The sequence below is a fragment of the Pituophis catenifer genome, unplaced genomic scaffold (assembly GCF_029215685.1).
Source record: "Pituophis catenifer annectens isolate HBS135680 unplaced genomic scaffold, rPitCat1.0.hap2 SCAF_2, whole genome shotgun sequence".
Classification (NCBI taxonomy): domain Eukaryota; kingdom Metazoa; phylum Chordata; class Lepidosauria; order Squamata; family Colubridae; genus Pituophis; species Pituophis catenifer.
In genome coordinates this window covers 123227287-123253840 of record NW_027256882.1, presented here as the reverse complement: position 1 = coordinate 123253840, position 26554 = coordinate 123227287, and the positions used below count along the sequence as shown (strand labels likewise).

The 26554-nt window shown below is 38.5% G+C and overlaps 1 protein-coding gene across 1 annotated transcript in view; it reads left to right on the top strand.

The window, feature by feature from the left end:
- Positions 1–299: 299 nt before the first annotated feature.
- Positions 300–26554, top strand: part of WIZ (WIZ zinc finger) — a 60880-nt gene continuing 34625 nt past the window's right edge. The window contains exon 1 of the mRNA XM_070937438.1: positions 300–675. Coding sequence (XP_070793539.1) covers positions 300–675 — 376 coding nt within the window. The remainder of the gene's footprint in view (positions 676–26554) is intronic.

The following is a 26554-nucleotide window of genomic DNA, read 5'->3' as shown; positions in this document are numbered from 1 at the left end:
ATTTGGTGTATATTATTCAATTCTGTTGAACAAAACTGTTTCATTCTACTCCAGAAATTATCTCTACCCCTAGATAAGAGACATTTGTTCTGATTCACATAATGAATATTTGTAACAGGTACATTAAATTTCAATCATATTTGAAAAAGGACTTGTGTGAAATTCATCCTTCTAAATTGTTCTAAACATGAGACATTATGATACCTTTTTTATTATAGGTTGTCTGGCAGTAATTATTGCAAATCCTCCAAAGCCTTGATGTTTGGTTTGTGAAATTGACACAGCGGAATCCACAAGGAATGGAGAAATCGGTTTCCACTGCTTTATCAGAACAGGAGAAAGAGCATGAGGATGACCAAGAAAAAGCTGTGCCAATGACTCTTGTGTCAAACAAAGAGGATCTTATTGCCCTTGAGTATCCCCAAGGTGAAGCGAGAATTCCTGTTTTTTTTAAAGATGGAAAAACATCTTTTGAGCACACAGCTTTGTTGAGGGCATCAAAGGAAGGGGGGATTGAGCTGAAAGAAGCTGTCCCAAATTCTTCAGAGAAACTAGAAGCCATGAATAGAGAAGGGAAAGTGACTGAGATGTGTAGTCATAAAGAGGGTATCAATTTATTATCCCTATTCATTCGTCAAGATTCAGATACTGTTTTGGAAGACAGTGAAGTCACAGGTAAGTCTAGTGCTACATAATGGCAGGCTTCGTAAGGCTTTATTTCTTGCTCCCTAGATAAGCCAGAGTTCAGAGAGCACCCTGAGATGAATATGAAAGAATTATCTAACAAGTCAAGAACAAAATCACAGAAAGATCTAAATGTGATTCTTATACTGTGGATAATTGGATTAAGGCTGGAAATATATAACATGGCTATAGTATGTTTATTTAAGATATACAGGAGCATGATAAAAATGTATCCTAGTATTAGGGGGACAGTTGGACAGAGGAAAGTTTTACCTTTTTTTATTAGGAAGCATGGCCATTTTTGTTAACAATTTCTGCATATGGGATTGAGTAAGCTTTTTCAAGCTAAGGGCAACCCTTTCTCTTTTTATTCTGTTTGGGAACATAAAATACGCAATGTGATTGCACTGATGTGAGTGGGATCTAATAGTTTGGACTCTTTTTCATAAAGGTGAATTAAGGAGCAGAAATGAAGCCTTAAATCTCACAAAAGGCTTATAGGAAGGAAGTCCACAAAAATGCTTGTGTGCTGTATCTTTTACATGGTGGGGGGGGGGGCCTAGTCTTGGAGTGTTTTTAGTTAGCAGTCCTACAATCCAGGCAGCTCATAATTTTCTCTTTAGCATTTGTGCATTGTGTTTGTATAGAAGGTTAAATAAGTGTCGGGAATAGATATTAAGGTTACAGATTTTTTAAAATTTCAATTGCAGAATAAAAGCCTTGTTTGGATATGTCACTTGGCTGCACCAAATTGACACCACCACAAGCTAGAATACCATGTATGTTTTGACTCCTAACAAAGTCTACATACAGTGAAGCAAGGAAATGTACCCTTAATCAAAAAGATTTGATCTTAGAAGAAATTTAGGAGGTGTAGAAATACAATACAGGTAGTCCTCATCTTACAATCACAATTGAGCCCTAACTTTCTTTTGCTAAGTGAAACGTTTGTTAAATGAATTTTATCCCATTTTACAACTTTTCTTGCCACAGTTACCGTAAGTTGAATCAGTGCAGCTGTTAAATTAGCAATGTGGTTGCTAAGTGAATCTGACTTACCCATTATCTTTACTTGTCAGAAGGTTGCAAAAGGGGATTGCATGGCCCTAGGACACAGCAACTGTCAGAAACTATGAGTCACTTGCCAAGTGTCTGAATTTTGATCACATGACCTGATGCTGTAATGGTTGTCAGTGTAAAAAATGGTCATCAGTCATTTTTTTCAGTCCCATTGTAACTTTGAACGGTCACTATATGAATTGTAAGTTGAGGAGTACCTGTAATTATAGAAATAATTATTACTGTGATAATAAATACAATATTAAATTTCTACATGGTAGAATTCTGCCCATTGGAGAGTTGTGGCTTTTGAATTTTAATTGTTGGGTACCATTTTCTTGGAACTGTATAAAGTTTATTTTTCTGTGTGTTCCATCAAGCTGAGTTATTTTATAAAAAAAATATCCCTTTTTCGTGATCAAATGTTTTTTTTGCAACCGACAAAAACAGTTTTCCCCACAGTAATCCATTATGGCAAATATTGTGTGGAATGTATCAGAATTGTTAATTTTAGATGTTAAAAATTGGATACAGAATTAACCCTGATCTCTGTTATAGTTTTATATCTGCTATTATTATTGCTTCCTTGGTACTTAATTATGAGCTGAGAATCCATCCATGGATATTTTTATTTACATATATGAAAAATGAATGCCTGTTCAAATGTTTTCAAATGCCATTCAGAAATAGCTGGATTTTTAAAAGTATATACATGTCTTTCTGTTTGCCTGTTTTTTCTTTTTTCTTTTTGCCAACTTTGTTAGCTCCTTCTGGTCACGAAGAAACAAAGAGAAATATGCAGAGCATTGAAAAACATGCTTCCTAAGAAGCTGTGAAATTTCATTAGGCTTCACTCACACATTTTCAAGTTTACCTTTCACAGCCAGAATGACTGAAAGCCATTCTTTTTTTAGCTAAAAGTTGATATTTGCAGTTCAGTATGTGGTGCACCTGGAAATTGGCTCAGAAATCACTTATATTTTATTTTTGATATTTTGTTTATTATGAGCTGAATGAACATTCTCCTTTCAGCAGTATATAATGGTGTATCTCTGTCATTTTGCATAGGAAATTGTATAGGAAATTGCCATAGGTTTGTTGTCAGAGGTAACTATTGCAAAGGTACTTCTTTCAGAATCCTGACCATAGACAGGTTTGCAATGCACCTGAGATGACACGATAAACTAATCACCTCAACTAATCAGACAAGGTGAAAATTACAGTTGTAGGATACATGTGATAAATTGGCATTTTGAGGAATACGAAATTGGCCAATTGCCCAAGTATGCTTAGCCAGAAGAACAAGTGGGAGGTTTATTTATTTAATTGGTTGAGGTGCTTCCTTTCTTGTCTAGAGGCACCTATCTAGGCTGAGAACTTGAGGAAGGAAACTTCCACTGGAAGGATAAATCAGCATAAAACTTATTATTGAGAGTGGTGTTTTCAGTTAGCTAGTTTCTATGATAATTTTCTGATAATTTCTATAGGTCAGGGGTATAAAATTCGTGGCCTGCGGGCTGGATGCATCACATGCTGGCTCTCCCCCAGCCCAGTTTAGCAAAGGGAGAAAAGTCCCAATACGTCATGGGACATCGCCGTAATGACACGAGTTTGATACCCCTGCTATAGGTAATCCTCATTTACCAACAGCCTCGTTCAGTGATCTTTTGAAGTTATGCCAGTACTGTCTCTCAATCATGTGATTGGCATTGCCATCAGAACCTAACGTCCTATTGTTTTTCTTCCCCTCTCCTGATTTTAGAGCAGACAGATTGAATAGAAAGGCAATACAAGAAAGTAAAGAACTACACAGTGGAGAATACACATTGAAAGCAATGTGCTGATGTTTGCAGCTACATAAACAGCCCAAATAATTCCCCATTGTATGCCTATATATTCTCCAATCTCTCCCTTTTGTGAGGAGGGGGAAAATGACCAAGCAATTTCCATAGGCAATTTCTCCTGTGCCTGATTAATTCCACTCCCCAGCAGAAAGTTTTGAGAGGAAAGGATTACAAGAGAGTAGGCACTTAGTGGGGAATGCAGCAGGTTGTGTAATGCACTTGAAGCTGCTAGTGCCAGTATTGCTTTCAATATGTATTCCTATTGTGAGCCTGCTTATTCTCTTGTAATTCCTTCCTCTCAAATCAGTGTAAATACAAATATTAATTCCTTCTTGTTAATTATCCCAGTCCTGGGTTTACCATTCCAAAGGAAGAGAAGGAGGTCAGGAGTTAGGCAAAAGTGAAACGTGTGAACTCTCAGTTTTGAGCCAAAAAGCATCGTTGCAGTCACATGAGTTTCCATTTACTGTAACAGCTGCTTTGCTTAGTGACAGAGTTGCCAGTCCCAATTGCGGTCACTAAACATGGACTATATTTGCTTAGTAAAACTGCTGGCCATGCTCTGGAAGTAGATGCTACATTTTTGGAATGAGAGAATTAATTGATGTATCCTTCATATTTACGTGTGTGTGTGAAATGTTAGATTGGTTTCATTTTTGCTGCTATAATTTTGATGAATTTATTCATCAAGATCACGGGTGTCAAACTCGTTGCGTCATGTTGCCGTCACATGATGTATCGTGATGTTTTTCCCCTTCGCAGAGCAGGGGTGGGCGTGGCCTGCACGTGACACATCTGGCCCATGGGCTGCCAGTTTGAACACCCCTGATCAAGATGATGAAGAATTTGGTAACATTATCAAATACTTTCTAAATTTCTGGAGACCATGACAAAACCTTAAGATTTTTTTTAAAATATTAAAATACATTTAAATAATTTTGTAATAATATGGATACAAAGTTAATACTTTGTAAAATTTATGTGCCTCTTTTTAAAACAAAGTCTAAATGCAGGGCAAGACGGCTAATCCTGTCTTGCATTAACAGAATTCTTAAGACTGCTAAAAAACAATGGGCCTCTGTCCCAGTGTGGCTTTTTTGGCCTACAGTGTGTTTGTGATCCTGTTTCTGCTGGTAAAAGTGAAGACAAGAAATGTCTTCAGTGTTCATTTCAATGTTCATTTTCTGAGAGAGAGAAATAGAAAACAATACCTGAGGTTTGATTTCAGTTATTATAAACTTTGCATTTTGTAACTTGAGCTACCTGCTGCACCATGTCAAACGTGAAGATCCAAATATCAACCAGTATTGCAATAGAAACATCTACTTAGTCATATGCTGATCTTTACTGCTCCTTTTTGCCTTTTGCATACTTGATCTTTACAATGGATTCAGCTTCAATTTAGGGATAGTTAATATTTTCTAATAAACTGTTGATATTTGTTTCCATCTGCCAGTCAAAGTACTATTTTTGTAGCCATTGATTTTTAGTTTGTATATCTCTAGATCAGGGATCCCCAAGTCCTCGGCCATGGACTGGTTCATGTCCTATTAGGAACTGAGCCCCTCAGCTGGAAGAGAGTGGCGAGCAAGCGAGCAAGGCTTCATTTGTATTTACAGCTGTTCCCCATCATTGCCTCAGCTACACGTCAAATCATCAAATATTAGATTCTCATAGGAGTGTGAATCCTACTGTAAATTGCGTATGCGAGGGATCTAGGTTGCATGCTCCTCCTCTTTTCATCCGGTCCATGGAAAAATTGGCTTCTACAAAACTAGTTCCTGGTGCCAAAAAATTTGGGGACTGCTGCTCTAGATGTTTATAAATTTAAAAAAATCCCTTGAGCTGATCTCAATTCTTCATGACTACATCCATGCAGTTTTCTTGGTAGCATTGGAAGTGTAGTCTGCCATTGCCTTCTCTTGAATGTTTTTTCCACTTCATGTACTTAGCCAATTACATTGTACCTGACTTCATTGTACTTATACAGAAGTAAAAATCACTGAATTAAGTAAGAGATGTTTCAAAATATAATTAGATTATGGCTGTTGATTTAATATAAGTGATTTTGAGAAAATCTTTATATCTTTAAAATCAAGAAGAAATTGGTTTTTTCAGTAGAAGAAGAGATGTCAGAGTCTAGGGATGGAGTGAAGAGGGGGATCAGCCTAAAAACCCTAGGTATCCAAAAGAAAACTAAGTTTAACCCTACCTAACTCTAAGCAGGTGCTAATCATTAGTTGGGAAGATTCCTATGCATAGACCTTTAGCAACAAATCAGTTTAATTGAACCTTCACATGTTGACCTGGTCCTTCATGCCTGACAGTTTTATTAAATATAATTTTGTAGATGTAAAATATATGACCAATATTTTGGGTTGTACTCATAGATTTTATAAAGATTGTGTTTAGTTGGAAATATTGACATTGTAGATATTAAGATATACAGTAGTAACAATTTCGTAAATATTTCTTTAGGAAATAATTTTAAGATGTAAATCATTCTAAAATAATTGTTTTTATTGGTGATGGCAAGGAAAAGGTAAAATGATCTCATACATGTCTAAAAATTCTAGCTACTGAAGCCAGCTTTTCAAAATATAATATTTCTCTTTTTTATCTTTCTTTTCTTACCTAATAGAACACCTACACAGTTCTTGATATCTTTAATGAAAAGAGCAGGACAAGAATTTTAAAAATTATAACTAATATTTATGTAATCATACTCTCTATATGTTTTTAACAGCAAAATACCTTTCCAAAATAAATGTTGTACAGTTCATAAATTCAAGCTATGTTATGTCAGTGATAAAATTATGAGAAATTAAACAGTTAATGCAAACAGTGATACAACTCTATATATCATTGGAATGACATCAACTATCACATATATATCTCAGGCAAGCATTTGAAAAGTATTAATTTTTTACTCTTACAAAGATCCTTTTCAGAATCTCTATAAAAACCTCTTTTATGTAAAATACGTAAAATCAAAGATCTGCCATGTTCTACATCTGTTACCCTCATCAACTATATCGACTATGGCCAGTGGCAAATGATTATCAGAATTGAAGTCCAGAGCATCTTGATAATTCCCTGTTGCCTATCTTTCTTCTAGATCCGTGATGGCAATCCTATGGCATGCGTGCTGGAAGTGGCACCCAGAGCCATCTTTCTGGGCATGCAAGCCATCACCCATTGCTCGTCTGGGTTCCAGTGCGCTGGCCAGCTGGTCTTCACGGACACAGGAGCACCAGAAACTGGAAGAGCAGCCGCCTGGTGTGCATGCAGGGCAGCTGCTCTTCCGGTTCCCGGCATGCATGCTCCCATTTTGGCACTTGGTGCCAAAAGGTTCGCCAACACTGTCCTAGATCCTCCATTTGACACATAGTTGTTTTTCTTTTCCCTTATATAGCCTTCCCGTTAACAGAATAATTCATTCTTCAGTCCTTGATCTATGTAAAGAAACTGTGTCATATTGCAAACACTGGAAACATTCTCTCAAGACAAATTGGACATTCGCTGCCAATTTTTTCTGGACTGAGGTTTATACTTGGAATATTTCTGTGCTATTTTACTCAAAAAATTGGGGCAAATTAAAAAAAATAATTTCAATTTAATTCACAGTTAAAACAGATCAAATTAGTTAGCACAAATAATTTTATTTTTCCATTTGATAACATTAAAATTTAGTATTTGGCAATATGTTTTTGTGAAATAGTGAGGAATATACCAAAATTTTTCTGGAGCATATGTAAATCTGTTGTAGACAATAATTGCAAAGATATTACACTGAAATCAACTCATTTTTAATTAATATTTAATTCCTTACACTGAAATGGTACTTTGCAAGGTACATAAGATATTTTCCAAATCAAATACAGTGCTAAATTGTTGAATACGAACCCAAGGGAAGTATCTGAGAAAAGTGTTCCTTTTTATAGAAATACCGGTACTTACATTATTAATACTTAAATTACTTTCAGGTGCTTTTATAGCAACAATAACACCCAATTTGATACAGTAGGTGTGAGAATTACTTGTGGCCCTGATAGGAATGACAAATCAAAAGAGGGAAAGATGTGGACTGCCTGTCCTCCCCAAAAGAGGCAGGCTTCCAGACTTCTACATAGATAAATTGGGAGGAAATGGGCAAGAGATTTTCCACCCCAAATTCCCTAACTATGGGTATCTGTGAATATCTATAAATCTGAACAGGAAAGGGGAGGGGAGGGGAGAAGGAATTAGCTAGTAAGGGAGGAGTTTTAGAAAAGGTTGTTCAGTCCTGAGAAAGAGGACTTTTGAGAAAGAAACTCAAAATATCCTTTTCCCCTGATTTTTTTTTAGCATAAAATGAAATAGAGAAAAACTGATCAGTTTCCAAGATTCTGTTAGTCTGTCTTGCAACAATGAAGAACACTCCTGGAATCTTTATTGCATCTGTTACTTGACACTGTCTACCTCAAAGAACTGGCAATATCTTATTTGAAATTTCTTCATTGGAAATCTTGTGTTACCTTCTTTTTCCATCTTTTAAGTAAATACAATACAATAAATTGTTACATAGATCCTTGTATTTGAATTAATATTTTCCAATATAGACTGCAAAGAGATATATGACATTAGGATAGAAGGCCTCAGATAAAGCCTTCAATCAATCAATCTATATTTTAACTTTTGACATAATATATTACCTTAAGTTGGGCTAATTACTAGACAAAAAAAACCAACAACACTGATGGAATTCCAGGCTCACTTTACATTTTGAGCTGTTTATCTTTTTTTCACCACACATGTGAATATCACTGGGGTGGATTGTAAATAGTACATAATCTCATAATACAGAAATGCTGATGTAAACCTGCTTTTACAAAACCTGCTTCTCAGTGCTTGCAAGCAAAGGTCTTGGTGGCTAGCTGATGGAGCAGGAGGTATTCAGGGTAGTTTGCGAAAGTGAGAAAAGTGATCTTATAATGTGTGTCCTGCTGACCAGAAGAATTCTCTCACTTTTATCCTGATATCACACTGAGGGTAATTCAGTTCAGCCAGCATCTTAAGGCCTCTAACAGCCAGCACACAAGGATCTCTTTCATAATGTGCTGCTCTTTCTTCCTAACAGCTGTCTCTTTTAGCTCCCTTCTCTGAGGAACTTGTAATCATGTTATTGAATTCTTGATGTTTAAATTTTAAGTTTGACAATGGATGTTTTTTTGACTATGAGCAGCAGGAATGAGGAACTTTGAATGCTAAAACCATCATATCTTCAGTCAATATTATTGAGCTATAAGCTATTTAGGAAGACCTCCTCTGGATTTAGAATTGAAAGCAAATGCCACCTAGCATGTTGCTATCCCTTCCAATGTATTTTTGAAAAGCTGTGAGCTATGAATTTCAAGAGATTTGTGCTATGAGGAGATGTTAATAATAAGGTGGATTAAAATGCACCTGGTTGGCAGAAGATGATACCATGGTCAAAGAGTGGTAGGTAAATTTGACATTTCCAACATTGTCATCGTAATAATTAATCTGTGTTGATACTGATAATTATAGTATACATAGAAAAGCAGATGTTCAATAAAAATATATGAAAAGTATATAATGGAATTCATTACTGCCAAAAAAAGTCTTCCAATTTGCCACAAAATACTTCGAGTACAAGCCATTTGGAAAAGCAGGATGATCCCAACATGATAGGAGTAATTTAAAAAACTGAAACGATTTAGCTGATAAATAATTTTAAATGGACAAAAATGGCTAAACAACCAAAGCAACACATTAAGACCAGTATTGCTGAGCACATTGTAAGCCGCCCTGAGTCTTCGGAGAAGGGCGGCATATAAATCAAATTAAAAAAAAAAGTACTGCAATATAAAACGATACAAAGTGATTCTCACTACTATAAAGAGAAAATTGAACATAATTTTAAATTTATTTAATCTAAAACCAAGAAAAGCAAAAATAATTGTTTGGAGCAATATTAAAAAACACCAGAGTAACAACTCATAGAAATACAAAGTCGTATGAAAGAGACTGACATAACTTTCATAGCTTTAAGTAAATCAACACTGTGATAGTCTTGTAAAGTAGAACCCATGAATAAGCAGATAATGGAATAGTCAACCCATCAGTTGGAATCAGTGGTGGGTTGCTACCGGTTCACCCCAGATCAGGCAAACTGGTACCGGTGATGGCGGGAGGCTCCGCCCACCTGCCCAGACATCTGTGCGCCTGTGCAGAAGCATGAACCAGTAACGGCCAAAATTGAAACCCACGACTGGTTGGAATCTTAGAATCTTAAGAACAATATATGCTACAGTAATGATAAACCATTGACAACATTATGTTTTACAGTATTCTGTTAACAGAAACTCTACATTTTAAAAAATATTTTGTATATTCAATGAAAATGAAATTGGTTAGAAGTAAAATTAACCAAAATTTAAAATTAAATTTTGTTGTTGTTAGTCGTGAAGTTGTGTCCGACCCATCGTGACCCCATGGACAACGTTCCTCCAGGCCTTCCTGTCTTCTACCATCCCCTGAGTCCATTTAAACTCATGCCAACTGCTTCAGTGTTGTGGTCTGCCAGCAGCCTGCGGAGCTGGCAGCAGAGTCGGACAGTGAAGAGGCTGGGGAGGAACATGGGCCAGTCCTGGAGTCTGGGGAAGGCTCGGACGAGGACTCTGCATCGGAGGCAGAGATGGGGCCAGGGCCATCTGGGAGTTATGTGCTGACTCCAGAGCCTCCAGAGTCTGACATCAGTGAGGCAGAGGAACAGGGAGAGCCTGTTCCCAGTGCACGCATGCGCAGAGCTGCCAGAAGGCAAGAACAGTTAAGACAAAAGGAGCGACTTGGGAATAAGGCTTGGAGATGATTGGCCACTCCCATAAGACATAAAGGAGGAGCAAAGGGACATGAGCCTTTGCAGAAAGCAATTTTCTTCATTCTGGTCAGTTTAAACTCTGAAGTTCCGTTTTGACTTTGTGCTCTGTTTGGCCTTGCAAAGCTAATTGGCAATTAGGTCTTTGGCAGCGTTTCAAGGGAGATAAAGGTGGGTGCTTATTACCCTTATCCCGAAAGACTGTGGCAGACTTCTGTCAGACTATTCACAAACTGCTTGGGACTCATTACGGGCTGTGAATGAACATAATTCACAGCCGTTGAAATAAAAAGAGGGTTTTTGGGACTAAGCGTGTGATTGTTACTGTCTCAGGAAGCCTTGGTCAGAACATTCAGTGACTCCATCCAGCCACCTCATTCTCTGTCGTCCCCTTCTTCTTTTGCTCTCAATCGTTCCCAGCATTGGGCTCTTTTCCAGAGAGTCCTTTCTTCTCATTAGGTGGCCAAAGTATTTGAGTTTCATCTTCAGGATCTAGCCTTCTAAAGAACAATGAGGGTTGATCTCCTCTAGGACTGACCAGTTTGATCGCCTTGCAGTCCAAGGGACTAGCAGGAGTCTTCTCCAGCGCCATAGTTCAAAGGCCTCAATTCCTTGGAACTCAGCCTTCCTTATGGTCCAACCTTAACAGCCATACATTGCAACTTGGAAAACCATAGCCTTGACTATACACAGTTTTGTTGGCAGGGTGATGTCTCTGCTTTTTAGTATGCTGCCTAAATTTGTCATAGCTTTCCTCCCCAGGAGCAAGCGTCTTTTAATTTCTTGGCTGTAGTCCCCATCTGCAGTGATCTTGGAGCCCAGGAAAATAAAATCTGTCACTACCTCCATTTCTTCCCCATCTATTTGCCAGGAATTGAGAGGGCCAGATGCCATGATCTTAGTTTTCTTAATGTTGAGTTTCAAGCCAACTTTTGCACTCTCCTCCTTCACCTGCATCAAGAGGCTCTTTGGTTCCTCTTTACTTTCTGCCATTAGAGTGATATCATCTGCATAGCTGAGTTGTTGACATTTCTCCCAGCAGTCTTAATTCCAATTTATGATTCATCTAGCCCCGCCTTTCTCATGATGTGCTCTGCATATAAGTTAAATAGGCAGGGCAACAGTATAGCCTTGCCGAACTCCTTTCTCAATTTTGAACCAATAGTGGTTGAATGTCCAGTTCTCACTGTTGCTTCTTGACCCGCATAAGGTTTCTCAAGAGACAAATAAGATGGTCTGGTTCTCCCATCCACAATTTGTTGTGATCCACACAATCAAAGGCTTTAGTATAGTCAGTGAAGCAGAAGTAGATGTTTTTCTGGAACTCCCTAGCTTTCTCCATGATCCAGCATATGTTGGCAATTTGATCTCTAGTTCCTCTGCCTCTTCGAAATCTTGCCTGTACTTCTGATTGTTTTCGGTAAACATACTGCTGGAGCCTAGCTTGTAGGATTTTAAGCATAACTTTGTTAGCTTGTGAAATGAGTGCAATGGTGCGGTAATTTGAACATTCTTTGGCCTTGCCCTTCTTTGGAATTGGAATGTAAACTGACTTTTTCAATCCTGTGGCCACTGTTGAGTTTTCCAAATTTGCTGGCAAATTGAGTGTAGCACTTTTACTGCATCGTCTTTTAAGGTTTTGAATAGCTCAGCTGGAGTACTGTCACCTCCACTAGATTTGTTGTTGCTCACACTTCCTAAGGCCCATTTCAGGGGTGAAATGGTACCAGTTCAGGCAAACCAGTAATGGCGGCGGCAGGTGGTTTCGAGAACCAGTAGCAGCAGCAGCGCGAGGCTCCATCCACCTGCCCGGATGTTGTTACTTCCTGGTTTTAACCAGGAAGTAACCTGTTTTTTACCCTCTGCGCATGCGCAGAAGGCTTTGCGCATGCACAGAGGGTCCAAAATTGCATGTGATGCGCATGCGTGTGTGAGCAGAGGGAGCGCGCACGCATGGTGCGCACTCTTCCAAACCGATAGGGAAGGTAAGTAGATTTCACCCCTGGCCCATTTGACTTTACATTCCAGGATGTCTGGCTCGAGGTCAGTGACAACCCCATCGTGGTTAAGCTCGTTCTTGTATAGTTCTTCTGTGTAATTTTGCCACCTCTTCTTAATGTCTTCTGCCTCTGATAGGTCCCTGCCATTTTGGTCCTTTATCATGCCCATCTTTACATGAAACATTCCCTTCATATCTCCAGTTTTCTTGAATAGATCTCTGGTCCTCCCTATTCTATTGTTTTCTTCTATTTCTTTGCACTGTTCATTTAAGAAGGTATTCTTATCTCTTCTAGCTATTCTCTGGAATTCAGCGTTTAACTGGATGTATCTTTTTCTCCCTTGTCTTTCGCTTCCCTTCTTTCCTCAGCTATTTGCAAAGCTTCCTCTGACAGCCATTTTGCTTTCTTGGATTTCTTTTTCTTTGAGATGGTTTTAGTTGCTACCTCTTCCACAATGTTGTGAACCTCCATCCATAGTTCTTCAGGCACTCTGTCTATCAGATCTAATTGCTTAAATGTATTTGTCACCTCTATTGTATATTCATCAGGGATATGATTTAGTTCATACCTGAGTGGCCTAGTGCTTTCCTCTACTTTCTTCAATTTAAGCCTAAATTTTGCGACAAGAAACTCATGATCTGAGCCACAGTCAGCTCCTGGTCTTGTTTTTACTGACTGTATAGAGCTGTTCCATCTTTGGCTGTAGAGCACATAGTCAATCTGATTTCTGTGTTGACTGTCTGGTGATGTCCATGTGTAGAGTAGTCTCTTGGGTTGTTGGAAAAAGGTGTTTGCTATGACCATCATATTCTCTTGACAAAATTCTACCAGCCTGTGTCCTGCTTCGTTTTGTACTCCAAGGCCAAACTTGCCCGTTATTCCAGTTATCTTTTGGCTTCCTACTTTAGCATTCCAATCCCCCATGATGATAAGGACATCATATTTTGGTGTTAATGCTAGAAGGTGTTGTAAGTCTTCATAGAATCGGTCAAGTTCATCCTCTTCAGCACCAGTGGTTGGGACACAGACTTGGACTACCGTGATGTTGAATGGTTTGCCTTGGATTCGAACTGAGATCATTCTGTCATTTTGTGGATTGTATCCCAGTACTGCTTTTTCTACTCTTTTATTGACTGTGAAAGCTACTCCATTTCTTCAGATGGATTCTTGCCCGCAGTAGTATACCTGATGGTCATCTGAATTAAATTCACCCATTCCTGTCCATTTTAGTTCGCTGAATGCTAAGATGTCGATATTCAGTCTTGTCATCTCTTGTTTAACCACATCCAGCTTGCCTTGATTCAAGGATCTTACATTCCAGGTTCTTATGGAGAAAAAATCTTTACAGCATCGGACTTTCCTTTCACCACCAGATGCATCCACAGCTGAGCATCCTTTCGGCTTTGGCCCAGTCGCTTCACTCTTTCTGGCGCTACTAGTAGTAGCCCTCTGTTCTTCCCCAGTAGCATATTGGACACCTTCTGATCTGAGGGGCTCATCTTTCAGCGCAGGGGTGGGTTCTAAATTTTTTTACTACCGGTTTTGTGGGCGTGGCTTATTTTGTGGGCGTGGTTTGATGGTCATGTGACAATTATTTAGGATTTAGCAGAGGTACCGGTCTACCAGGCTTTTAACTGCTTGCAGAGCTGTACCGATCTACCCATTTATTTTTTGCAGGCACTGGTCTACCCATTTATTTTTGCAGGCACTGATCTACTCATGTATTTTTGCAGGCATTGGTCTACTCATTTGTTTTCTTTTAACACTGATGAGCTGTAGGGCAGCCCTTTGAAGCCCCGTGGCAAGAGTTTAAACAGTTTTTTTCCCTCTAGCCATCAGGTGGGACTCAGGAGGCAGCAATAGATTGGGGGTGGGGCCAAATAAAAGGTAAGAATAACGTGGGGGGTGGAGGGGGGAAGTGGGGGACGGGGGGAGAACTGGTTTGGTGACGTCATATCGTCCCCGCTACCGGCTCGGGAGAACTGGGCTGAACCGGGAAGAACCCACCACTGTTCCAGCATCATATCTTTTTTCCTTTTGGTACTGTCCATGGGGCTTTCATGGCAAAGATACTGGAGTGGGTTGCCATTTCCTTCTCTAGTGGATCACGTCTTGTCAGAGCTCTCTGCTATGACATGTCCGTCTTGGGTGGCCCTGCATGGCATAGCTCATAGCTTCACTGAGCAATGCAAGCCCCTTCGCCACGACAAGGCAGTAATCCATGAAAGGGAAATTAAACTTAGTTCCTGGTAATTTCATGAACATTTTTATGAGGTTTCTTTCACTTTCAACTTTTCAGTCATCACTGATTATTTATGTACTTTCTTATGTGTGTAGTTCTTGACTTACAACAGTTCACTTAGTGACTGTTCAAAGTTACAACGGCACTGAAAAATGTGACTTACTGTATGACCATTTTTTTCCAGTTATGACTTTTGCAGCATCCCCATGATCATGTGATCAAAATTCAGATGCTTGGCAATTGGATCATACTTATGACCATTGCTGTGTCCCAAGGTCATGTGATCCCTTTTTGCAAACTTTTGACAACTAAAGTCAATGGGGAAGCCACATTCACTTTAACAACTAGTTTATTAATTTATCAATTGCAGTGATTCACTTAACAACTGTGGCAAGAAAGGTCGTAAAATGGGGCAAAACTCACTTAACAAATGAATCACTTAACAATAGAAATTTCAGGTTCAATTGTGATCGTAAGTTGAAGATTACCTGTATTACATGTTGTCTATGAACCAGGTGTCCCCTCTCAAATAGCATTCTTGTGAATAACTTATAAGACAAATCTGTTCCTTCACTAGTTGTTGGTGCTTCTTTTAATAATTTATGTCTGTCAGAATGTTAATATCTAAGGACATCCATCTAACCATGCACAAATATGCCTTGGCAATATCCTTTTTCTGCCTTCATTTTAACTCCAGCCAATGAGTAGCAATAGCATTAGCACTTAGACTTATAGTGCTTCACAACACTATCTAAGTCAGGGGTGTCAATATGTCACACGCTGGCCATGCCCAACCCCATTTTAGCAAAGGGGGGAAAGTCATGATACGTCACGTGACAACAATGTGACGACGTGAGTTTGACACCCCTGCTCTAAGTGGTTTACAGAGTCAGCATATTTCCCCCAACAATCTTGAGTGCTCATTTTACCGACCTCAGAAGGATGGAAGGCTGAGTCAACCTTTAGCCGGTCAAGATCAAACTCCTGATAGTGGGCAGAGTCAGTCTGCAATACTGAATTCTAACCACTGTGCTACCATGGCTCCTTAAACTAGGACTAAAATTCTTTAGGTCTTTGTTAAAATAGTGTTTCCTACTTAAACTGACATCATGCAAGGGCAGCTGCAAGGTGTGTAAAATTTGTTATGCTTTGTCACTCATAAAGGTGGTGAGCTCAAGTCCACAGTAAATGGTCAGGTCCATGACAGAAACAAGAAGAGACACAACTTGCACATCAAAACTTACCCATTCTTGTTTTGGTACCATGATTGATGGATGAAGGATGGTAAAGCTGAAGGAATTGAAGGGTCTGTTTGCTTGTCATGTGCTGCACACACAAAAAATCAGAGCCATATCACTAACAGTGAATTGGAACAGAGGCAGATGAGCGATCAGTATTGAGAGCAAAATTTATACAGTAACGATTTGTGTATGAGTCCAAAAGCTTGAAAGACAAAGCCTCTGGTCCAGGTGACTGACCCAGATTGTATCCTGCAACATTATCCCAGGACACATATATTCGCCTTCGTTAATAAGGATTTGTGCTAAGTGAAGGATGGGAGAATAGCATTTAATTCAGCAGCAAAGAAGACCACTGTTGGATGGTGATATTTCTAAAAGAGTATAACATAGGCTTCCCGTGCCTCCCTGAGTATTTTGTCACTGAAATTGCAGAATTTATGAATGAATTTATCATAGGGGTGTGTTCTGTCTTCAAATTTTGCACTTGGTTTAGCAAAATGTAGCTGATAGCTTGTTTTATCTAAAGCTGGTAAATTTTATTTTATTTTTTATTTTTCATCTTGCCTTTATTATTTTTAAAAATAATGCGAGCAATGAAAATATCTAATATTCCTTCCTCCTTCTACTTTGCACACAATAACAACTTTTGATGTAAATTGGGCTGAGTGACTGACCTAGTCATCTAGCTGACTTTCATGCCTAAAGTGAGGCTTGAACTCATAGTCTCCTGGTTTCTAGCCAGTTCCTTAACCACTAGACCAAAATGGCTCTCATGCCAGAGTAATTAATGCCAAATGAAATTTGTGTTTTCATTAAAAAGTTTATTTACAGACATATCTAAAGTTCTGTTTTCACTTCGTCATTATGGGGTACTTGAGTGTAGATTAATGAGAAAAAAAATGAACTTCAACAACTGTAAAAACAGGCTGCAGCATAATAGAGTTGTCAGAAGTGAAGCGGGTCTGAATACTTTCTGAATGCACTGTAAATGCAAGGATTGGTGACAGCATTATTTTTTCATCGTAACTGTGAACAGTTGCCATACAAGGCAGTAGCTAAACAAGGTCTACTTGTATCTAGAACTCTTCCAAACTCTTCATCTTTAGTTTTACTGGCAAGTTGGCAACTCCTAATTATATCACAATACATGGCCTTTGAGGCCCTAAACCCAATCTGTGAATGTCTGCAAGATGTCTCTTATGTATGGGCAGTCTGGGCATAAAAATACTGCTAAATAGATAAATATGCAGAGGTACAGAAACAACAGTCTTATTTTGATGCCATAAATACTATCTACTTAATTCTGAATTTTTTTTCTATGTCACAAGGTTTACTGTAATTGCAACATTAGCTGAACCCTGACATTTTCATTTTACTCAATAAACATCAGTATGAAAAATACTGTTATTTATACCATCTAATGTGTATACTATTTGTTGTCAGCCTTCTGTGAAGTGCCTTTAATTAAAATTGATCTTGATAAAACAACCTTGCCATAAATAAGAGTATTATCAGTATAGCCTTTTGTTCTACGTGGAAGATGTATAACAGTCTGTTGAGTAGCCTAAAAAAATAAGAAGATGTAGGAGGTTTAAAGTTGGTTAGCAATTAGCTTTTCTGCTGAATACCTTCTCTTTTATATTATTTCTCAGAGTGATACCTAGGACAGTGATGGCTAACCTTTTTGCCATCACGTGCCAAAAGCAGGGGGAGTGCAGGGGGGTTGTGCATGAGTGTGCCCACACCCATAATTCTATGCGTCCTGCCCCTGTGCATGTGTGTGACACCCACCCACCCATCGCGTGCTTCCCCCGCTTTGGGCATGTGATGGCATGGTGGGCCTGGTAGGCCTGTTTTTCACCCTCCCCAGGCTCCAGAGCCTTTCTAGGAGCCTGGGGAGGGTGAAAGTGGCCTTCTCCACCTCCCTGGATGCCCTCCGGAGGCCGGAAATGGCCTGTTTGCTGACTTCCAGTGGGCCTGGAAGGCCCGAAAATCAGCTGGCCGGTGCACATATGTGTGCCAAAGCTGAGCTCTCGTGCCCACCGATATGTGTGCCATAGGTTTGCCATCATGGACCTAGGACTTTTCCATGGACTCTAAACAAGGTAAAAAACAGTGCCAAACTTTTGTCTGTGTTCAGAAGCTAAATCAATGTATTTCTGACTTGGTTGTGGTTTATTTAAAACTACAATTCAAACTGGTTTTGTTTTAATTTTTTGTTTTGATACTGTTACTACTTTTTGTACATTGTAAGAAGTCTCATTTGGAGGAACTCCTTCCTCACGTTGGTTGTTGGCTCCCATGCATCAGATCTTTCAAGGGGAAAAGTGGCTTGCTAATTTTGCAGCTTCCCTTTATGGGAAATGCAGAGAGATGGAACAGGATTTTTTCCCCTCTCCTTGTTGTCAGTGATTTGAAGTGCCCAGTTCTGAAGACAAAGGGAAAATAGTTATCAGGAAAATAGCCTGGAGGGAGGAGAAACTTCTAACCACTGCAATCCTAATCAGATTTCTCCCTTATTGCAGGGATGATATTTTATAAGCAATTCTAAATTAGTTTGGTTTAGATTTATAAACTGTAAACTCTTCTTATTCAGTGATATCCAAGGGAAACTATCTGACCAGCATGTCAGCCTCTATGTTGCTTGCTTGCTTTCGGCTGCCATTGTAACGGGAGGGGGGAGGTATTGCAGGTATATGGAAGGCAGGGGAGGGGGGAAGTGAGCTGGTGGGAATGTCTTGAAAAAGGGAGGAAAATTCTCACTGTCTTCATAGCAGCTGCAGAGAGAGCTGATAACTGTCAAGGTCAACTGTTCCGGCATACCAGATAGATGGGACCATCTGAAGAGCTACCCCACATGACACCTTGGGGAGATGTGAATTGGACACTCAACTTGGGTCCTTGGGGGGAGGGATTTGGGGATGCTTTCAATATGTAATTTTCGCGCCTATTGCCTCAGACTTTTCTTTCGCTGCATTCAATTCATACTCAGTAAAAGTACCTTTCCCTACAAACATGGAGTTGGGGTTTTTCTTTCTTGAATTTTGAACAGAGGCACACCTGACATTAAGCAAAGTCTGCTTTACCAGCCATCCCAGAGAAAACTCATTTCTGTCTGATGAAAGCATATGGACCACAGTTTGCTTTTAGCTTTTATGGTGTTGTGTCCCTATGCCTGTTTCCTATCTACGGAAATTTGGGTGCCAGGAAAAAATATTCACACTGGCCTCTTAATTGAATGTTGATGTCTACTTTGTGGAAGTTTTTTATTTTTAAAGAGATCTTAGATCTTTAAATGTCCTCCATTTACAAGCACAGCTGGGCCCAGTATCTTGATCATTGAATAAAGTGGTCATTAAGCAAAATGCCACATGACTGCTTCATTCAAAAACTACGAAGCCAGTTCTCCCAGTGGTGGTTGGTGAGCGACTGTGAGGGTCATTAAACAGAGCATTGCCAGGGAGATGGCCTGGGTCTCCCATTATACCTGGGAGGCCCAGGCCTTCTCCCCACCCTAGTGGGGAGAATGATTGTAGGAACAATGGCATTTGCTAGTATCTTTGCCAGATTTGAGATACATTCCTCTAGCACAGAGTTCAACCTTTCTGGCTTTGCGGACTGGCGGGGGGGGGAGAGAAGGGTTGGTTCCGCATGAGCACCCAGCAAACATGCACGTGGCTCCATTTGTGCAAGTGGTGTGCACACGTCACTCATGCAAATGGAGCGTGCATACACACCCTTGCCCTCTGCTCTTGCAAGTGAGGATGTGCGTGTACGTGCACTCACCCACCGTTTCCGCGGCTTAGTTGCAAACATTTTACAGCCCATTAATGGGCCGCGGCCCAAAGGTTGGGACCCCTGCTCTACCATATAATTACCAGATAGTTTCCCTTGGAGATCACTGAATGAAAACAGTTTACAGTTTATAAATTTAAATGCATTAGAGCATACCCATGGCAAAACCTATGTTGGATAAGAGGGAAACATAATTTTTCCACTATTACAACAAAAGGTGATTTAATAATGCTTCAAATCTAGGCTTGGGATCAAATTAAGGAAATGTTATGAGGATCATAGCAACCAAAAGAGGCTGTTATGGCATATGTTTGTGCCAGAGTTTAAATGTAAATGCTCTGAGATAAAATCACAGAGACATTTAAATGTCAGTAACAATCAGAATAATAAAAGCAATGATCCTTGTGTTGGTAATGCACAACATGAAAGCTGAACACTGAAAAAGAAAGAAGATAGATATTTTTGAATCATGGATTTGGAAATTGTTACCAAGAGTACCGTGGACTGCAAGGAGTACCGATCTGTTGTAGACCAGTGGCAAGTAGAAATTAATATATTTTGAGCAGATGATGTGAGCAGATGATAAACTAAAAACAAATACTATGTTTGGCATAACTGAGCAAAATAAAAGAAAAGGAAGACAGCAGATAAAAACTGCAGATTATCTCTTTAAAAAGATAATTACTGCACAGTTTGTTCCACACAATCACCAGGAGTCAAACTTGACTCGCTGGGACATAGCTAAGCATTACATGTGAGCATATGTTTTACATTAAAAAAAATACCCCTTGTGGAGGAAATTCCAACATCTTTCTATAATTCACCCAGTATTTAAAATGTAAATATAAAAGTTGATGAGACTTTCTAACCTACTCAGAGTAGCTGCAATGAAAATAATATGAGAATTATGAGAATTGTGTAAACTAAGCATTTTAATACAATAAAGTAAGAAAACGGAAAATGTTTTGGAGCTGCAATTTCTCACTTGGCCTTCTGAAACATCTAAATAAAGAAATATACAAATCAAAGTGAAATTAAGGAATAATTCAGTAGATCTTTCTGTTAGATTGATCTAAAGCAGGCCTGCACGTGAGGCCTGGAGCCTGCCAAACAGCCTTGTGCAGCCCACCATTTTTTTAAAAGTAGTAAATTTACAGCTGCTGCTGCCACCCCAAAAGGCATGCTGCTGAGCATCTCCAAGTTTCACCCCTGTAGCCAATTCCAGTGTTTCTGCTGTTCTGCTAGCTGTGGAAAAGCTTATTCCTATTCCTATTCCTATTCCCATTCCCATTCCCATTCCCATTCCCATTCCCAATTCCTGTTCTATTCTATTCTATTCTATTCTATTCTATTCTATTCTATTCTATTCTCCAGGTATTTCTTAGTGGTCTGCCAGGATTTTTAATTGATCATTGTGATCTTTCCCTTGACTAAGCTGTGCAGGGCTAGTCTAAACAAAATGATAAAATATGAGTATTTTTTTCTTAGCTTGTATTTTTAGTTTAGGATTGTCTCATTTCTATTTTTTAAAAAGTTAAAAGATTGATAATTTGTATAAAATTTTAGAACTATAAAAATGTTCTGTTTGGAAAAAGTACTACTATGACTCACTGTGACTGATATTTTAAAATAAAGAAGGAATGAAAATGTTTATCTGTCTATGCTCTAACATTATATTTTCAAAGTTTCTAAGATTGTGATAACCTCTGGGTACAAAATGAAATAAAAACGGCTTTTCTCTGAAAGAACTAGATGAAATGAAACAATTTAATGGACAACATACAAAATATTACAAGCAGTTTATAAATTATTGGAATTAATGTAAACCTGGAATTTCATTATATTTTATTTCTGTGAATATTTTTAAAAGACCTTCAGCATTTTAATAATGTTTCTGAATAGCCATAGCTGACTGTTAGTCCAAAGAAAGGAGGAGCAGGAAAAGGAGGAGGAGGTAGTCAGAGTGATTGTTTTGGAAAGACTAGCAAATTGTTCAGTGCCAAAATAAATTTTTAAAAACCTAGAGGATTATAACTTCTTGTGACTCTTATTCTGTCACATCAGTGGTGAGTTGTCCCTGGTTCGCACCAGTTCTATAGAACCGGTAGTAAAACCGGCGGGAGGCTCTGTCCACCAATCCCAATGTCATCAAAATGCTTCTGCACATGTGCAGAAGAGTGCGTGCGTGCGCGAGCTTTGCTCGCGCGCGTGCAGCCCCATTGTGAACCGGTAGTAAAGGTAAGTAGAACCCACCCCTGTTTCACATGTATTAATGAGTATTAAATATATCTTATGTTTGCTAATAAGTGAGAAATATATTTTATTTCTTTGTCATGTATACTATCAGATTATCCTGTTGCTTTTAAAAAAATAATGTACCATATCGTTCTATTTAGATTTCAGAATGTTTTGCCACTTGAATCATTCAGTGTTTTAACCTATGGATAAAGGGAGAATCTAGTTTTAAATCTAGCAATTTATTCAACCTTTTCTAAAAATTAGTCTTAATATTAAGATGCAGACTTTGTTTCAGATTACCATGGAGGGTAAAGTGTTGCTCTGTTAAGATCAAAATATTAAATTCATTTCTTGCTGTTTCCAAGAAATGAAATCTTATAGACTAAGTATAGTTTCATATTCAGCAGAAGATAAATTGCTCTGTTTTTCCTCTGAAAGTTTCTAAAAATAGAGTGTTCTGAAGCTCCTGTGAACAAAAGAATTCTGAAGCTCTACCTCTGCCATTGTCTCCTTTATCTGTAGTTTGTCTGTTTTGCCTGAAGAGCTCCATCATTTAATATTCTAAAATGTATTTTCCTATGTCTCCTATAAGGATATTTTTTCCCAATTGCTCAATTCTTGCAACAAAATCTCAAAATTTTATCTAATCTTGTGGATCTTTAAGAAGTGGAAGTACGAAGTTTAAGAATATACTTTAAAGATATACTTATTGCAAATCAAGAGTCCAAACTTGTGTTAGTTCTTTGTTAATTCCAAAACATTACTAAACAAACCTATATTTCTGTACATATTTTTAAAAGCCATTGTATACCTTTATGCATACATTTAAAATAAATAATATTTAAACTCTATAGCGCATAGGCAGCTAATTATTTAGCATATGAATCATACTCAAGTAAAATATTTAATTTATATTGCAGCCTTTCTGCCCAGTAGGTAGTTTCTGTTGAGTTTACAATTGCTTTGCAATGTTTATGAGCACAGACACACACACAGACAGAATAGCTGATAGGTTCTCTCATTGGACATTTTAACTCATTCTCCCTCTCACACACATAGACACATACCACTAAAATTTTGCATCAAAAATGATTTTTTAAAATGTTTGTATAATTTACAAATTCTTACATTTTTCATTAATCATTACCTTCATAAATTAAATAAAGTATTATAAGTGTATAGTTGCATAAGGATATGACTAAATTTTTTTGTGAATGTTAAGGCCATTGGAGAGTGGAGCAGAGATAAAAGGGGATAGACAGGATACATGTAGTTGAGGAAATCAGAGAATATAGAGTCAGGATTTATTTGTTTGTTGATTTATTTATTTATGAAATTTATTTGCCTTGATTGGAAGAAATATCCATATGGTTCAGTTCCAAGCTGGGAGAAAGACACTGGAAACATGGAGGCTGATTGGAAAGGTGGTTTAATGATGAAGCAGAACCATAGGGGTAGTTCTAGTGCACCTGACCACATGGAGTTTAGAGTGAGGGGTTTTTATACCTTCTCTTGGGCTTTGCATTTGAGCTGCTAGTTCCTGTGAAAGAGCATGCATTCTATTTGTTGTTGTAGGGGTCGTACCTGGCTTTATAGGTTGTCTGAGTTAAGTTTGGTTGAAGTTTGGAGGGTGATGCAATGTCCTTAGGAGATTGTGCAATGTAGTGAGCTCTGCTGCTAGATCAGTGGCTCTCAACCTTCCTAATGCTGTGACCCTTTAATACAGTTCCTCATGTCGTAGTGACCCCCAACAATAAAATTATTCCTAAGACCATTGAAAATATGTGTTTTCCTATGGTCTTAGGCGACCCCTGTGAAAGGGTCATTCGACCCCCAAAGGGGTCCCGACCCACAGGTTGAGAACCACAGTGCTAGATGGTAGTGGGTTAATCCTATTATGTCCTGAAGGGTCATGTCTTAATCCTATCATCCTGGAGCTGAAGGTCTTTGTTTTGTAGGATGACGTACAAGTAGGATGGCCCAGTCTTTTTTAATGGGCACAATATATCTGCTGGGGGCAGGGAGCTGGGGCTTTGAGTTTCTGTCTCCCTTAAGATTTTTTTATTTCTCTTTCAGGGGAAATATTTTATCATGCATTTTTTAATATTTCTCAAAATGTTTCATTTTTCTAGGAGGGGGAGTGCTAACGTCCTACACCTCCCATCTCATATCCAATGACTCTGGTTGGCTTACAACATGAGAAACCTGAAAAACATTAAAAAACATTCATTATTAAGAAAAAGATAAAAACATTAACAATCATAGAGACAAGATTGCTGAGAAGGGAGCCAGACAAAGGTGGGGGAGAAGTGGCATTGACTTAATTAGCCAACCACCTCCACCATGAAGTTCCCCCATTGGTCCCCAAGCCAATCTGGCAGAGCTAGGATTGGATTGGGTAAATAGAGGATATGGAGGGAACATGAAAAGGGAAAACAAAAATAGTGGATTGAAAGTAGGCCTCTTTTCCCTGCTCTATTAGACAGTTTCTAGATTTGTGATATTTCTTCACCCCATCTTTTCTATGGTAGCCATATTTGCATGATAATACAATAAGCATGGGTGAAATCCAGCAGGTTTTAACAGGTTCTGGAGAATCGGTAGCAGAAATTTTGAGTAGTTGGGAGAACCGGCAAATACGACCTCTGGCTGGCCCCAGAGTGGGGTGGGAATGGAGATTTTGCAATATCCTTCCCCCAGGAGGGGAGGGAAAGGAGATTTTGCAGTATCCTTCCCTGGAGTGGGGTGGGAATGGAGATTTTGCAATATCCTTCCCCTGCCACGCCCACCAAGCCACACCCACAGAACTGGTAGGGAAAAATTTTGGATTTCACCCCAATAATAAGCCATGCTTATTGCTTTGGTTTAGTATGTTTTCCATGTCAAGTGTATAGGCTAGATAGTGAGTAATTTAAAGTTTCTTAACCTGTGACTATAACTGCATATTGATTGGTGTACATTAACCACAACTTACTGTTTCATATAAACCTGAGATCATGGCTAACCAAATGGATTATGTTTAAGCAACAATATGTTTTCCACATAAATAATACAAGGGGCAAGAGGGGCCACAAAACAATGCTGCACATTGAGCAGTATCTTCTTTGAGCCATATATCCTTTACTTCTGATTCTTGTCATACCTGTGAGAGTGAGATGTTAATGGAAAATACTAGAAAGGGGAAGACTGAGCCTTTCACCACTGTTTTTAGGGCCTTCAGTGGAGTTTATTTTCAGGAAAATTACATAGCTACAGGAGGAATACCATAATTAACTTTTTTCCCCTTCTCCACTATGTCTCTCAGAAAAGTCTTCCATGAAGTATTGTAGAAGTAACTTTTTGATATCAAGGTGGGTGAATGAGACGGGAGCTGCAATAAGCAGCTCATTGAGACTTCCCATTTGTGACTCACCCATATAATTTATCCTGCCCTGGCATGGTACTTATAGCCATATATAAATGAGGAAAGAAGCAAGATTGATACATGAACTGTCATTAGAATTGATCATTTTAAATTGTAAAAACACACCAAAAGTAGAGTAATATTATAGATGCAAAATTGTATATCTACCCCAAGATTAAACAAGTAGATTTCTTATTCAAATCAAGTCCTTTATCATAGCCGATGAGTAGATGTACTGTAGGTACAATTCAGTAACAATATTATAGGAGTGGGAGGTGAATGAGATAAAGGTAACTGGACAATTTACACAAAAAAGAGGGAAAAGGAGGAGAAAGTTGAAAGAATGGGTAAGAACAAGAGTACCAAACCATATATAAAGGCAAGACAGAAAATTGAAGTATGTACCAAGTTATATTGTTGTAAAATAGTCTAGTCTAGTATTTAAATACTAATATATTACATTTTAGCTAATTTAAGAAGTGCTGATAAAATGCAGAGATATACAATACAGTAATAAAATTCTACCTGGATACTTCAGGCATCATTAATTATGTTTACTTAATACCTAGTAGTTTATTATAATCATAATTTAGAGTTATATTAAATGAGGAAAGTGAGAAAGAGAAGAGAAAGAAAAATAAAATAGTAAAAGGATATCGAGCTCTCAGATTGAGTCTGAAGTAGGTTGTTGCTTAGTTTTAATTATTGCATGATAAATTTAGCTGCCATGTGGGTGATGTCACGATTTAAGCCTGAAAGTATGTAGTGGCTATAGAAATTATCAGTTCTTCCTAGCATTCACAATAAAAGGGGAGTTAAAATGTTGCTTCAAATATCTTTGTAGAAATTGCAGTAAAGAAGAACATTTTGGAGTACTTCAGTTCTCCAGACTCACAAGGCCTTATACATTGGGATACAGAGATGTGGGCATAGGAGCCGAATAGAAGCAATAATGGGAGCCTAGCCCTAAAAAAACCACTTTCCTGAACATAAAGAAAGTGAGAATGTACAAGAAGCTTGCAAATTCCTTGGAACTTGTATCTAATAGAATTCTAAAGCTCTGAGAAAGGAAACTGATTTCAGATTGATATTCAGTATCACTTAATCTTTAAGCACTAGCTTTTTGGCCAGAGCATATAACTGTATAGAAGAGAATTTACTATTCTCA